Below are 14,774 nucleotides of genomic sequence, written 5' to 3' on the forward strand. Positions count from 1 at the left end.
TACAAAATCTTCATCTTGTACACGCAACTGTTTTATTAGTAAGTAGTTTGAATTTTGTGTGTTGTTTCGGATTGACTATGCTGTGTAGGCCCTACTGGCCGCTACAGCGTCACCGGGGAGGGTGGCGAGCTATAACCTTTTATGTGTATCTAGTCATTTTATCGCTTTCACATTTTACTTTCTGGACAAAAAATGTTTAAGTTTGAACTTTTTGTCAACAGATTGTAACAATGCAGAATCGGAATGCTTGGCGTAGTGCCAACATTCGAATTTACAGGTACAATTAAATGCCTGAAGTGTTAAAAGAATGCCATTACAATCTATAAATGAATTTATTTTTGTTTGTTTATTTGTTCTTACATATAACATATTTAATGAAACAACAGTTGTTGTTGGCATTTGCCGAAAAGTTTTTGTCATAGTACCTACCTACCATCTCAGCGCACAATAGAAGGCACGTAAGTCGTTCATTATATACAAAGAGGCATTGCAACGCATGCTAGGCAGGCAACTAGTAGCTATCAATTACTGTTATTTAACTTTATTTTCCCTGAATGTGTAGGCGGATAGGATTAGATACGGTAGGTAATTAGGCATAGCTTGTTTGTTTGCATTTCTGTTCTATTTATGACCTGTCTACTCAATTAAAAAATTAAAATTGACTCATTTTTAGTTAAATGAAGAATCTGCGCCTTAGAAAGATATAACGGATACCTATTCACTATTACCAGCGTGAACTAGAGTGAGTAAGATAATCGACATTTGTCAAATATTAGGTATAGTATGCGACAGGTCGTGATGGCAACCGGAGTATGGGGCGGGGGGACGCCCCGCACCTCCACACGTCACCCGCGATATCCCGCTCCGAGTTAACGCAGGGGCTGTGCGTGGCGTTCCCACCCCGATTGCCATTTCGACCAGTCGGGTACTATATGTTGAGAGGATATTACTTCTATCTTCTATAATATAAAAATGAATCACTCAAGTGTTGCTCATCGCAAATCTCGAGAACAGCTGAACCGATTTCGCTAATTCTTTTTTTTAAATATTCCTTGAAATACGAGGATGGTTCTTACGGAAAATCTTAAGAAAAATTTTAAAAAAATTGAATCGACTGTTAGGCGGAACGAAGTTCGCCAGGGCAGTTAGTAATAAATAAGTAAATCAACGTATTCTCTAGTCTCGAGATACAAAGACCATGATCAGCGTTTTGTAATGACCTCGAAAAGTGTCTGACTTGGGATCATGCCAACATGCTTAATTTTCTTCTTTAATTTACAACCAAATCGAGACATTTATCATTTCATGATTTTGTTCAAAATAACTATTTTAACCCCCTTAGGGCCCCAACCAGGGCCATCTTTAACGTATTGGAGGCCCTGGGCACATTAGAATAATTGGCCCATGACCATGATAGAGTAGTGGGTCGGGGGTAAACAAGAAGGATCGAATACAAGTCAGTCTTGACTATAGTTAACTATCTCTATGGTCCTCTGTTTGAGTGGGCCTTTTATTTTATCGAAATAAATATGTTTTTCGGTAATAATATATCGGTCGGTCGGTCGGTTATAGTTTGGTGATCTCTAGTGGGCCCCTATCTATCGTGGGCCCTGGGCACGTGCCCAGAGTGCCCAGTGGGAAAGATGGGTCTGGCCCCAACGTTCCAAGAGAAATAAGAAAGACAAGGTGGACAAATGACATCAAACGAGTCGCAGAGAGCCGCTGGATTCAGACGGCTCAAGACCATGGCGTATTGACTGTGGAAGTCCCTACAAGAGACCTATGTCCAGCAGTGGACGTTTGTCGGTTGATAATGATGATGATTACGATAATTGATGTCTTCATCGTTATAATACTTTAGTATCGGGCTAGATTATAAAGTTGTTTCCATAGATAACTAGTAATAAAAATACAATTTTATCACATTAATTATTTTTATTTACCAAAAAAAAGATTTTACAACTGAATAGGTATATACATTTTTAACCGACTTCAAAAAAAGGAGGAGGTTCTCAATTCGTCGGAATCTTTTTTTTTTTTTTTTTTTAATAAACACACTCTTTAGAAACTAACAGTATATTACTTATGAAACTTTATATACATATCTAATAATATATTAAGTAATTAGACATATTATGTAATTTTATTATTGCTTAAACTTTAAGTCACGAAATTAAATTATAATTAACGCCTACATTTTAAGCACGCACTAAGTTTTATACCGCGAGCGGTTATTGCTACTAACTGAAAACTTGCCAAACGGGACGCTATTACTAAGCTTCTACCATAATATATATTGTATTCTATCATAATAAATAATCAAAATCTACTCGCGTTTGACAGTAGTGCGTGCTTGTACAAGAAAATAAATTAGTATACAACCAATTATTATTATATTAAATAATCGAGATACCTATTTATATCACCAACAAAATTATAAGGTCACCTATTATTAAATGTGTAGTCTGAAGTAATGAATATGAAAATTGAATTAATTTAATCACAAATTAATATGTTAAGTCGTAAGTGGGTAACTAACATTATATTATAATTATTATATAAATTCGGAAAAACATACGACACAAAAATTGAAACAAACCTAATACGTCATATTGTGAAAAAGGATCCATCAAACCGAAATTACTAGATCTGGGAAAAGCTGTGTTGCAAAGCTGTGAAAGTTGTGTGTGCAGCAGTACAGAACGGTATTTTACAACAAGCGAGAATAAATCTAAAAATGTATAAACAAGATAGTATCAGCAATAACCAATCGAAAAATATTAAAATCAGTTTAAAAAATTATATAATAAAGATTTTACTTTTATTATATTATGTTCTACAAATATCCAAAACGCATGATACCGCCATGATAATTATGAATTTACATCCGTGAATCCGTGGAATAAACTGATGTAAATTCATTATTTACATCAGTTTATTCCACGTTCAACACGCATCATCGATGAGGTTTGAATAATTATGAATTCACAGTTCACACACACATTCAAATCCAAACTATAAAATACCATGATAACTCTTTAGTTTTATAGCCTAGACTACATCGATCACAGAAAAAAACTGGATACAGCAAGTCCGCTCGATTCATGTCCCACCAAAACTCCGCTCAACTCAAAAACTCCGCGCATCGTCCGTTAGTCTGCGTTCAACCGTTAGCGCGAGAGCAATAGCAAAAAACCGGCCAAGTGTGAGTCAAGACTCGCGCATTGAGGGTTCCGTACTACAATCGTATTTTATCGACATTTTGCACGATAAATCAAAAACTATTATGCCTAAAAATAAATAAAAATCTGTTTTAGAATGTGCAAGTAAAGCCCCTTCATATGATACCCCACTTGATATAGTCACTCACTTCGAAAATTGAAAATACTAATTATTAGTTCATGACCACAATTTAATTTTTTTTTTTTATCTAAGCCTAAATTCACGGTTTTCAGATTTTTCCCCAAATGTCAGCTATAAGTTCTACTGTTCTACCTGCTAAATTTCATGATTCTAGGTCAACGGGAAGTACCCTGTAGGTTTCTTGACAGACAGACAGACAGACAGACAGACAACAAAGTGATCCTATAAGGATTCCGTTTTTCCTTTTGAGGTACGGAACCCTAAAAATGCCGTCTTGCGCCATTACATCGTGTAAAAGTGATACTAGAAAGCATACTAAAGCGACTGGTATTACATTTACATTTCGCGTCGCAGACAGACGCGATGCGCGGAGTTTTAGAATTGAGCGAAGTTTTGGTGGGACACGAATCGAGCGGACTTGCTGTATCTAGTTTTTTCTGTGATCGATATTGCGAACATAATACAACCCAATGAAAAAGTACATATTTATTATTTTAAATTTTCCTTAGAACTTGGGAGCCGGTCGTTGATGGTGATTTCCCAATACGATTACCTCGTGGTTAGTAGTGATATTATATATTATAAAGATTTGCAGTTTCATCAATTCCTCCTTATATAATAATAAAGTTATTTACAACCTTGGACCATTTATCTCACTATCCAATATAAGTTAATATTGGTGCTAATTTGTTTGTACACTATCTCCGAAGGAAATTAACATTCGTTTTCAGTATTCAATCTATCTAATATCTGTAGGTAAGTTACTTTGCAACATTGTTAATTATCGTAAATTGCATTGTATTTTTTGTCAAATAAAAACGCATCTATAACTTATTGATAGAAAGATAGAAATCAAAGAAAGAAAGAATACATAGGTATTTAAAGGAAGATAGACAGAATATTGAAAATCCACGTAAATCGTAAATTGATAGCATTTCATGTGGAGATGCTCAATTTTTAGTCCTACAAAATGAGTTTAATTTTTAGAGATTATGTACTTAACAGTATGTATTGGCATCAAGTTCAGTCATTCGGCAAAATTACAAAGTCAAATAGATTGAGGTGAAATGTGGTATATCAGATGGTTAAACTTAAATTAGTTAGTTTGATCACCAAAAAACCAAAGCCGGGTTGTACGAGTCGTAATTCTTACTTTTCGATAATACAATTGAACTTTAACGGTAACCTCATAGACAGGGATTTGGTAGCGTCTTAATAATGATAATGATAGTTAAATTGAAGATCTATAATCTTATAATAAAATTAGCACTAACACATTAATTTTCAGATTTAATAGTCTAGTCTGAACTATCTTGCATAAGAGGTTGCATATCGTCTCTCCGTTTCTCTCTATTCGTGAGTCCGTCCAGCACGCCGATGTCTGACAAACTGCAAATAAAAAATATTATTACAACCCAATATACATATTATCACAGTATGGCACACATTATGGCCAAAACCCGTCTCACTCTGAGAGGAGACCCGAGCTCTGTAGTGAGCCGGCGATGGGTTGATCATGATGATGATAACTTACACTTTAGCTTCATCATCGTCCATTTGTGTAGGGGTGAAGTAGGGGTTGGCGGCCGCCGGGCGGAACTTGTAACCGGTCATCACGAAAAACACGAGCGTGGCCAGCTCGCGGAACATCTCGTCGACCCACGCGTATTGAAACGGCACAGTGTTCTGAGTAGCATACAAACGATTTAAGGATGGTGCCAACTATACTCTGTCCATGGAAACAAGTCAGTACAGGACTCTATCTGTTGCGTCATCCCATACAAATAACAGAGACGAAAATCGCAGTGAGCGTTAACCATTTTGAGTCACCAACCAATCTTTTTCTTTTTTTTTATTCAGATACAAGTTAGCCCTTGACTGCAATTTTACCTGGTGGTAAATGATGATGCAGTCTAAGATGAAAGCGGAATAACCTGGAAGGGGTATGGCAGTTTTTTTTCACTAAACACACACCCCTTTGGTTTCCACACAGCATCGTACCGGAACGCTGAATCGCTTGGCGGCACAGCTTTGCCGGTAGGGTAGTAACTAGCCACGGCCGAACCCTCGCACCAGACCAGACCAGAAATTTAGAAATTATAAAATTCCAAACCCCTGTCGGGAATCCAACCCGGAACCTCCCCCTAATAAGACAACAGCGCTTACCACTGCGCCAGGGAGGTCGTCATTATCTATTTTCAATTTTTTATTATGGAATCCATGCGTGTGAGCTATGCACATATTATGTCGAAATAAAAGATATATGCGGCATAGTTGTGACAACGCATAATGTGGGATATGCGTTGTCACAAGTAGACCACACGTTGCTGGGCGATTTGTACACATCAAAAGACTTTAATTGGTTATCACATTACATCAAAAATAAATTATTTCGCAGTGATTATTAAATAGGGGGTCTTCCAAAATACGTAAAATCCACGTCCTTTGTTAGTTTTAAGTGTAATAACCATTTTAAATTATCGATTAAACTAAAAAAGCACGTCAAATGATTGTGACGTCACACACCGGTATTCCATAGAATCTCGCATACTAAGCGCGCGTTTTGACGTTTGATAAAAAGTTACTGATTTGACTAGTGGTCAAATACCGCATTGACTGACTGATCTATCAAGGCACAGCCTCAGCTACTGGGGTTAGAAACTTGGCATATTGACAGTAAGTTTCCTGAATGTTATACACAATCAGTAAGGATACTTTTCGAAATCTTCAAGTTATGTCATAAAAATTAATATTTAGGCTTTTGGTTTAAAATGAAGAAATACATGTTTCAGAATTTTTGAAAATACCACCCCTGCGAAGCAATGCGAGTCTGTTGACTGTACTTGTATTTTGAACGGTAGTTATAGGCACTTGCATGAAAGCTGACATAGTACAGTTCTTGCAATTCACGAAGGCGAGTGGCTCATGCTTGTGTTTAAGTCGTATCGGTATAAGTAAGGTACACTGAATGTGTGCGTTTGCGAGCGCTTGTTCGCGACTGATTGGTCCGACATGCACGCACACTTACGCAATGCCCGCGTACCCGACGTAACTACAAGTAAAGTCCACTCGCCTTCGTGAATTGCAAGAACTGTACCATCTATGTACAATGACAGTAGTGGCGCGCGATCGTAAACAAATAACCAAAAAAATAATTTTTAAATACATATCAAGAATTGCGTAACCAGCAGGAATCGAACCTGCATCTTCTGGGGAGGCATTGGGCGCGAACCCAGAAGATGCAGGCTCGATTCCGGCCGGTTACACAATTTTTGATATGTATTTAAAAAATATTTAGTAATTTCCTTGAAGTGTGGGTGAACATTAAAAAATTATAAAAAATATAAAAAAAAAATATAAGGCCCTAGCGGGCCTAAACTAAGTTACCTCTAAGATGGTAACGATGAACCTCGTGAAGTATATGTAGCCCAGGATCATGACGTAGAAGTGTCGGAATAGCTTGAGCTTGCGAAGGTTCACCGCAGCCTTGCCGTCGGTCGTGGACGAATCTTCCAGGTGATGTATCGACCTACGGACAAACGATGTGACGTGAAAAGGTCGTCGCATACAATCCGTACAAAATGACTTCTCACGCGCCATTTTAACTCTATTGATCAACTGTCATGTCAAAAGTACGATTTTAGTCCTTACTCTAAGGTGAACATTATCATCATCAACATCAACCAATAGACGTCCACTGCTGGACATAGGTCTCTTGTAGGGACACACGCCACAGTCTTGCGCCACCTGGATCCAGCGGCTCCCTGCGACTCGTCTGATGTCGTCCGTCCACCTAGTGGGGGGGTCTTCCAACGCTGCGTCTTCCGGTGCGAGGTCGCCATTCCAGCACCTTGGGACCCCAACGTCTATCGGTTGTACGAACTATGTGCCCTGCCCATTGCCACTTCAGCTTCGCAACCCGTTGAGCTATTTCGGTTACTCTAGTTCTCCTACGGATCTCCTCATTCCTGATTTGATCACGTAGAGAAACTCCAAGCATAGCTCTCTCCATCGCCCGCTGAGTGACTCTGAGCTTTCTTATGAGGATTATTTCGGAATAATGTGCGTTTTAAGTAAATAAATATCACTTGCTTTAACGGTGAAGGAAAACATCGTGAGGAAACCTGCATGCCTGAGAGTTCTCCATAATGTTCTCAAAGGTGTGTGAAGTCTACCAATCCGCACATGGCCAGCGTGGTAGACTATGGCCAAAACCCTTCTCACTCTGAGAGGAGACCCGTGCTTTGTAGTGAGCCGGTGATGGGTTGATCATGATGATGATGATGATGTACTCGAAGGGTGCCAACGAGCCTATTCGTAAGCCTCCTCTGTCCGTCGTTCTGTCGTAATAGGTAGAGAGTTTAAATTTTCACAGAGTGCGTATTTCTATTGCCGCTAACTAGTAACTTGGTTATTTTCAAGAATTTTTTCTTATTTTCATTCTTGCATAATTGCAAATCAAAATCAAAATGTATTTATTTCATGTAGGACAACTAGTGTCGATTATGCTACGTCTGTGTATTGTTGTTGTGTTCGGAATGCAGCTTCTACTGAGAAGAGCCGGCAAAAGTTCAGCAGCTGCTGTTTCAAATCTTAAAAAAGTTACCATATATAACAAACTAGCTGATGCTCGCTCGTCCGCGTGGAATTAGGTTTTTTAAAAATCCCGTGGGAACTCTTTGATTTTCCGGGATAAAAAGTAGCCTAAGTCACTCTCCAGGTCTTTATCTATACCCATGCAAAAAATCACGTCAATCCGTTGCACCGTTGCGGCGTGATTGAAGTACAAACCAACAAACAAACACACTTACGCATTTATAATAAGGGTACTGAGAACTACTACACACTACTACTACTACAGCATATTGTAGGCGGCTCAAAGCTCAGTAAAGTACAGTCTTACTCACCACACGACAGGGAACATGATCGCGCCGCAGCACAGCATGTCCACTAGAATGAACAGGATCCGCCACGCGTTGTGTTCGGCGGCGCCTTCCTCGCTCTCCGCTATTATGATCTCCGCCACATTAGCTACCACCTACAATATCAAATGGGAAGGTCAGTACGAATTCGTACTTAATGCATAAAATAATCAGCCTGGCTGTCCAGCGCGGAAATGCAGCCAGTATTCTTGGCACCATTCCACGCGGGCATGATTTGTATAGTAAATAGATAAGGCTAGTATATTACTGAACATTATGCTGTGTCCTTTTCAGTACCTAGTTCAGGCGTGAATAAGACAAACAAACAGCCATTTAGGTATGAGGTGAAGATAAAAGAAAAAAATCAAGAAAATTAGATTTTCTTTTGTGATTTTTATCTTTTGTGTCGTCGTCGGACTACACAAATTTCAAACCCGTATTTCACCCCCTTAGGAGTTGAACATTTAAAAATCTTTTCTTATCGGATGCCTACGTCGTAATAGCTATCTGCATGCCAAAATTCAACCCGATCCGTCCAATAGTTTGAGCTGTGCGTTGATAGATCAGTCAGTCAGTCACCTTTTCCTTTTATATATTTAGATTATTAAAACTCCGTCAGTTTTACGACGCAGCTTCCGTGAAATCAAGGCTAGATGCCTCAGTATTAGTATTTTTAGGGTCCCGTACCTGCAAAGGAAAAAAGGGACCCTTATAGGATCACTTTGTTGTCTGTCTGTCTGTCCTGTCTGTCAAGAAAACTTATAGGGTACTTCCCGTTGACCTACAATCATTGGTTGAGATAAATCGATATCTAGCTGAGTTATAGACCTACAACACCACAATTGCTATAAAAATTCAAGCACTAACTTGCAACGGTATAACAATCATGAATATCTTCTTGTCGCGATCTGCGAGTATGTGTTTGATGAAGTTCCAGCCGGTGCCGACCAGTACAATCGTTACGAATAATACAGCTCCTTTTAACCTGAAATGTTAACCAATTATGACCAAAGTCTTCGAACAGTGCGTGTTGCTAGTGATGACATATGGATCCGAGACATGGTAGGTAATGGGCATGGGCTCATGGGTCATAAAAAAGCTCAACGTCACTATGCCGGCGATGAAAAGAGCTATGCTGTTTTGATCACGTAGAGAAACTCTACGTAATAAAAACAGAAACATAGAGATCCGCAAGAGAACCAGACATATCTCAACCGATCGCAAAGTTGAAGTGGCAATGGGCAGGGTCCATAGTTCAGAAACCGAAGACATTATTGGGTTCCAAAGTGCTAGAATCGCGACCTCGCACCGTTACCATTGCGGCAGAGTAACACTTCACATTCCTTCTAAACAAAACAAATGTGATGCATAAAGTGACCAGATGCGTCTTCATTAGGATGTAATTTTTGAAATTATCTTAGTGAGGGTCTATATAATATTATAGAAAACCTATATGCAAAATCTCTTAAAGTTTGCTGCTGTGCGTAGAATGTAGATATCAGACAATTTCTCTGCATATATATGTAGACCAGCTAATTTCCGCAACTTGGTATGCGTGGATTAGGTCCATAAAATTTTATACAAATAAAAACGTTGCTAAGTTACTTTTCTACAAGTTACAGATAGACTGTCGGCTTAGCATTGTTGTCCGTCAGCGTCAGTCGGTTAAGGTACTGCTTTATATGTATAGATAGATAAGCGACACTTACAAATGCGTTATGTAGTAAAGTATAGCCCAAGCAGTGACGTGCTCCCCTCTAGTCTGTATGAAGTGGTAGTTGATTCCATGGAAGGCTAACGACATCGCTTTCAAATACACCAGCACACACATGATATAGTGGATCCTGTACACTTTGTGTTTGCTAATCTTAAGGATCACCGTCCACATGCCGGCGCTCAGGAAAAATGTCAAAGACATCATACTATAAAGCGCCGGGAGCGGCATTTCGCCTGCCGATAGAAAGTTGTTTTTGTTGCTTTCATAGATTTCAATCTGTGGGACAACAAATGAAATTAACTATTAATGACCTTTTTTTGTTGATGAGTGGGGAAAATCTTAGGATATGCGGGGTTTCTTAGTGTCAACTTATTACATTATATACTTATTTATTTATTACAAAGCTTACCACTGCATTAGTAGGTATTGGCGGACCACCTTCTTGGGGGCAACTGTGGAAATACAGATTGTAGAGGCCCTCTTCTTTGTCTGAGGCCACATGCATGGCAAACTGAAAGACAGTGAAGATATAGCCTACATCACTAAATAGTTTTATACACTCAAATACAAGTATGAAGGAACCTTTTTGAACAACAGAATCTAAATTGGTTTTAAATGGGGAAGTGTGGGCTCAGTGGATTTTGCTATCTCCCTCCGTTATGTCATGACTCATGCATGATGCATCCCTTTCTGACACTCCTGATTTTACTCCTACCACTATATTTAAAAAGCTTCTAAGTTAGTTATTCCTAAACGGATATTCAAAATATATTTCTTTGATAACCATCTATTTAAAAAAAATTGGTGTCAAGATAACCATAATTTGTAAATTCAACTCACGCTGGTATTATAATAATCGAAACCATTGTATGTGTCCTTTGTGATCTTTAATATAGCATCAGAGCAATGTTTTTTTGAATCTTCACTGTTTTTTTCTGCAAACATGAAATTACTTAAACTGTAAGATTCAATTTTTACGTAATATATTATATGCTATTCTATATATTTTTATATGTATTAAAAAGCTGTTATTTTGACATTACAAATATATGTATGTACCTAATTTTTATTTATATATATAAAACACAAAAATACCTGTGACGTTATAGACTTTAAAACCATCAAACTGATGTGCCCCAAACCGGTTCCATTAGAAAGGCAATAAAGCAAAGATGGTTTTAGAGTGGGTTTTTACATGTATTTTAGCGTATTAGCACACGCCGGGTATCCGCTAGTTTTATTTATTTGTATAGATTATATTATTGAAAGCAATTTACCATCTGCAGATTTATCCCATGGTATCATCGATTTATTGGAGTACAGGTTCAGTGCCAAGACTTCTCCTGCGCAAGTAATGTTTATTCTAGAACAAACAAATTAATTATTTCTTTAAAAGAAAGTAATAAATCATGTGACTTCATATCTTTTCGGTGTTAAACTTCGATGATTTAAGTACCTACTAGATATTATACAATCACTTGCAACATCTAATAAAAAAAGTGTTCACTTTGAGTTTATTTTACCAGAACAAAAAGTATAAGCAAAAACACATTTGCCTTGAAACTACTTTAAACCTTCTAGATACACTTGTATAGTAAGCGACAGGTTGAGAAGCAATCGGAGTATGAGGCGGGGTAACGCCCCGCACACCACATATGTATGAATTTCTTTATACAATTCACATACATATACATATTCCAATCAGGATTTACAAGAGATTCGTTTTCTACAAAATTGATAATTCTATTGCTGCCTGGCTCTCGCCACATGTTCCCGCTTCAGTGGTAATACACCTGTTGGGTTCGCCATAAGTGTGTTGCCAAATTACATGTCTCAATTTTGGTTTTTAGGGGTCCATACCCAAAGAGCCCTATTAATGTCACTCTGCTGTCTGCCTGTCTGTCTGTCCGCATGTCACAGGTCTCTAGCTCGGAGAAGAAATGAGTTACCAACTGTAAATTTTGGTGTTTGGTGTAGAACGTTGACTCAAAACCGAATATTGAATTAGAAATCTAATTGAATTATTTTTATGGAAAACTCTGGTCAAGTCTCAAACCAAGGTTGGAGGTGTACTTTATCTATAAGTTCTATTCACAGTAACAACAATGAGTCAAAATGTACTTCAGAATAAAAGAATGCTCTATTGAAGTGATTGGCACAACTGGTTGTATATCTAATATCAGACAAATACAAATTCAGCCCTTATACTCTCTTATCTTTATTGTTACAAACTAATGTACATACAAGTCACAAATTACAATTTAAGCTCTGTCATAAACCAGTGATAACAACTAAGTACAATAAAAATTGTCACAGCGCTGTTTCGAAAACATATTAGATAGTTAACTAAATTTTAATAAGTAAATAATGTGGCTAATTCCATTGTACACAATCTCTAAACTAAACTAAAATGGCACGTCTAAATCTATTGATATCCCTTTCATAATGTTTCTTGTGGAAAAGGATAACACTAGATTTAGACCTGTTAATTAAGTTTAGTTTTGAGATTGTGTACAAGAGAATCGGGCGCAATATCCTCCTACAGTAATTTGCATATTTAAAACAATTTATTTATTTGCTAGATGATACCCGTAACTTCATCTGCGCAGCTTCAGTTGTTTAAAAATCCTGTGGGAACTCTCTGATCTTCCTGGACAAAAAGTGTGCTATGTCCTTTCCCGAGATGCAAGCTATAGTCTGTCCTGAATTTCATCAAAATTGGTTAAATAGCTGGGCCATGAGAAACTAGCAGACAGACACACTTTCGCATTTACAATAATATGCTGTATGGATAAAAAATAAAGGTAAATTTATAAGTATTCATTACAAAATTACTTGAACAGCTTGAACTGAAATGATGTTTTTTGCTGTGCAATGATGTCAAAATAAAAATACATATTCATACCTTTGGTTTTTGAAATCCATCTTCAGAAAAACGATTCCATGGTGTGTTCTGTTCTTTTCCACCCCTTTCAAAATGCATGTGTCAGAGTGTGCTTCTAAGTAAGGGTTAATGGCATCATTTATTGTTCGGTCAAGTGTAAAACCATACTGGAACAGAATTTAAGAGTGTAGGTTGTCTGCCAGACTCTACTGACAGCGACAAGTAGAGGACAACATATGTTACAAACATTGTGCAACATGGTAACATTAGGTAACAATCTGTAACTTTTGTGGCCCAATATATTAACAATTTATAACTTTTTGTTGCCAGATGTTGCTGAGTAACATTTGGAAACGTTGCTCCACAAATGTTAACTGCGGTGTGGATGCACCGTAACAGTCAAGGGAAACATTGCGAGGAAAACTGCATACCTAAGAGTTCTTCATAATATTCTCAAAGATGTGTTAATTCTACTATTCTGCACTTGGCCAGCATGGTAAACTATGGCCAAACTCTTCATTCTGAGAAGAGATCTATCATCAGTAGTAAGCCAGCGATGGACTGATGATGATACATAATTATGAGCCCACATGCTAGATGGTAGTAGCTGCCATGTAGTAGCTCTCCGCCTGCACACATTCGACCACTGTCACAATTAATACAACACAAGCATGATTCCCTAACAAACAAAGACAGAGCAAATTGATAGAAAAGTGAACAGTGGTGGCAGTATTGTCTTGTATCTCTGCTTACCCCAGTGTGCAGAATTTCCTTCTAAACTAGATATTTAAAAAAGACCTAGTGTCATAATTACCTCGCCATAGACAGGCCCAGATGGTAATTTGAAATTAATCACTTGGACATCTAGGACACCCCCTTTTAAGAATCCAAATGTGGTGAGATCAACATAGTGTCGCTCGTCATCCTGAAACAAAGATTTGTACACAGTTTCAGTTTGATCTTTTTGGGTGGTTAAGGTCTCGGGATATGGGAATCTCCTTTTAAATAATTCAAGAAGAAACGCACAATTGTACAAAATATGTCACACTAGTCTATGTTGTATTTCCACTATGTTGACATTGGCAGAATTATTGCAGACTAAATTGCTATAGAGAAGGAGCAATTTAGTTAGTTTTCCCAATAAAGCAGAGCCTTGATTCGCAACTACACAGGTAAAGCTGTAACTTGGATTCAAGTGGCTCGATATTGATAAAAGTATAAGCAATATTTTTGTCCAAGACAGTATCTTATAGTTCTTTTTCATAGTTCATGCAACATGATACCATGTTGTTTGTTGTTGTTTGAAAGGTGGTTAAATTCTCAAAAAATAGAGGGTAGTTGATCAATGCATTTAGAAAGCATAAGAGTTATTGGGGAGTAAGTTCACTAAAATGATAGATATATACAAATTGAATTACCGTAAGACGCAGCTTGTGGATTCTGGAAGTAACGGACGTAGCAACAACGAGAATCACAAAAGCTTTTGCCACAACAGCAATCATATTTCATGACTACTTGGTAATCAGCTGGTTAAAATAATAAAAAAACAATAATGTGCTATGTATTAATTCTACAGAAATTCAGAACTTTCATAGAAGATACACGACGTTAATCATAGGTACAACATGTAAAAAGTACTCTGTGGTACAACAGGAATTAACCACGATAAATAGAACGACTTGGATATCCCTATTAATCTGTGGACTTGGAACTGAGATCACAGAGTACATTGAATATAGGGGTAACGGTGTAACTGAGACTTGTAACGACTGGTGAACCAACTGGTTTTTTTTTAACGGCCCTGGATATCAGTATTCAGTCCTTTAAGGCCTAACCAACTGGTGAACCCATAGGGTGAACCACAAATCCCACAGATCACTATAATATA

At 37.7% G+C, this 14,774-nt stretch overlaps 1 protein-coding gene across 1 annotated transcript; it reads right to left on the minus strand.

Annotated features, from left to right (window-relative positions):
* Positions 1 to 1,973: 1,973 nt before the first annotated feature.
* On the minus strand, positions 1,974 to 14,544 carry LOC117995409 (protein GPR107). Its single transcript, XM_034983428.2, has 12 exons — positions 14,305 to 14,544; positions 13,701 to 13,811; positions 12,908 to 13,053; positions 11,280 to 11,365; positions 10,843 to 10,937; positions 10,412 to 10,513; positions 9,995 to 10,278; positions 9,153 to 9,270; positions 8,271 to 8,401; positions 6,751 to 6,892; positions 4,898 to 5,049; positions 1,974 to 4,752 (listed from the first exon to the last, which is right to left on the minus strand). Exons 1-12 carry the CDS (start codon positions 14,386 to 14,388, stop codon positions 4,662 to 4,664), a joined length of 1,542 nt encoding a protein of 513 aa, XP_034839319.1. The 5' UTR covers positions 14,389 to 14,544; the 3' UTR covers positions 1,974 to 4,661.
* Between the last annotated feature and the right edge of the window lie 230 nt (positions 14,545 to 14,774).

This window comes from Maniola hyperantus, chromosome Z, assembly GCF_902806685.2.
Source record: "Maniola hyperantus chromosome Z, iAphHyp1.2, whole genome shotgun sequence".
NCBI lineage: Eukaryota > Metazoa > Arthropoda > Insecta > Lepidoptera > Nymphalidae > Maniola > Maniola hyperantus.

What these genes read in the sequence shown, in the direction of transcription:
- LOC117995409 (XM_034983428.2), bottom strand. Translation starts at nt 14,388, where the DNA reads ATGATTGCTGTTGTGGCAAAAGCTTTTGTGATTCTCGTTGTTGCTACG. An exon ending in ATGGATTTCAAAAACCAAAG is followed by an intron (nt 11,366 to 12,907) that starts GTATGAATATGT and finishes TGTTTGTTCTAG; the next exon opens with AATAAACATTACTTGCGCAG. An exon ending in TGATTGTTATACCGTTGCAA is followed by an intron (nt 8,402 to 9,152) that starts GTTAGTGCTTGA and finishes TTGATATTGTAG; the next exon opens with GTGGTAGCTAATGTGGCGGA.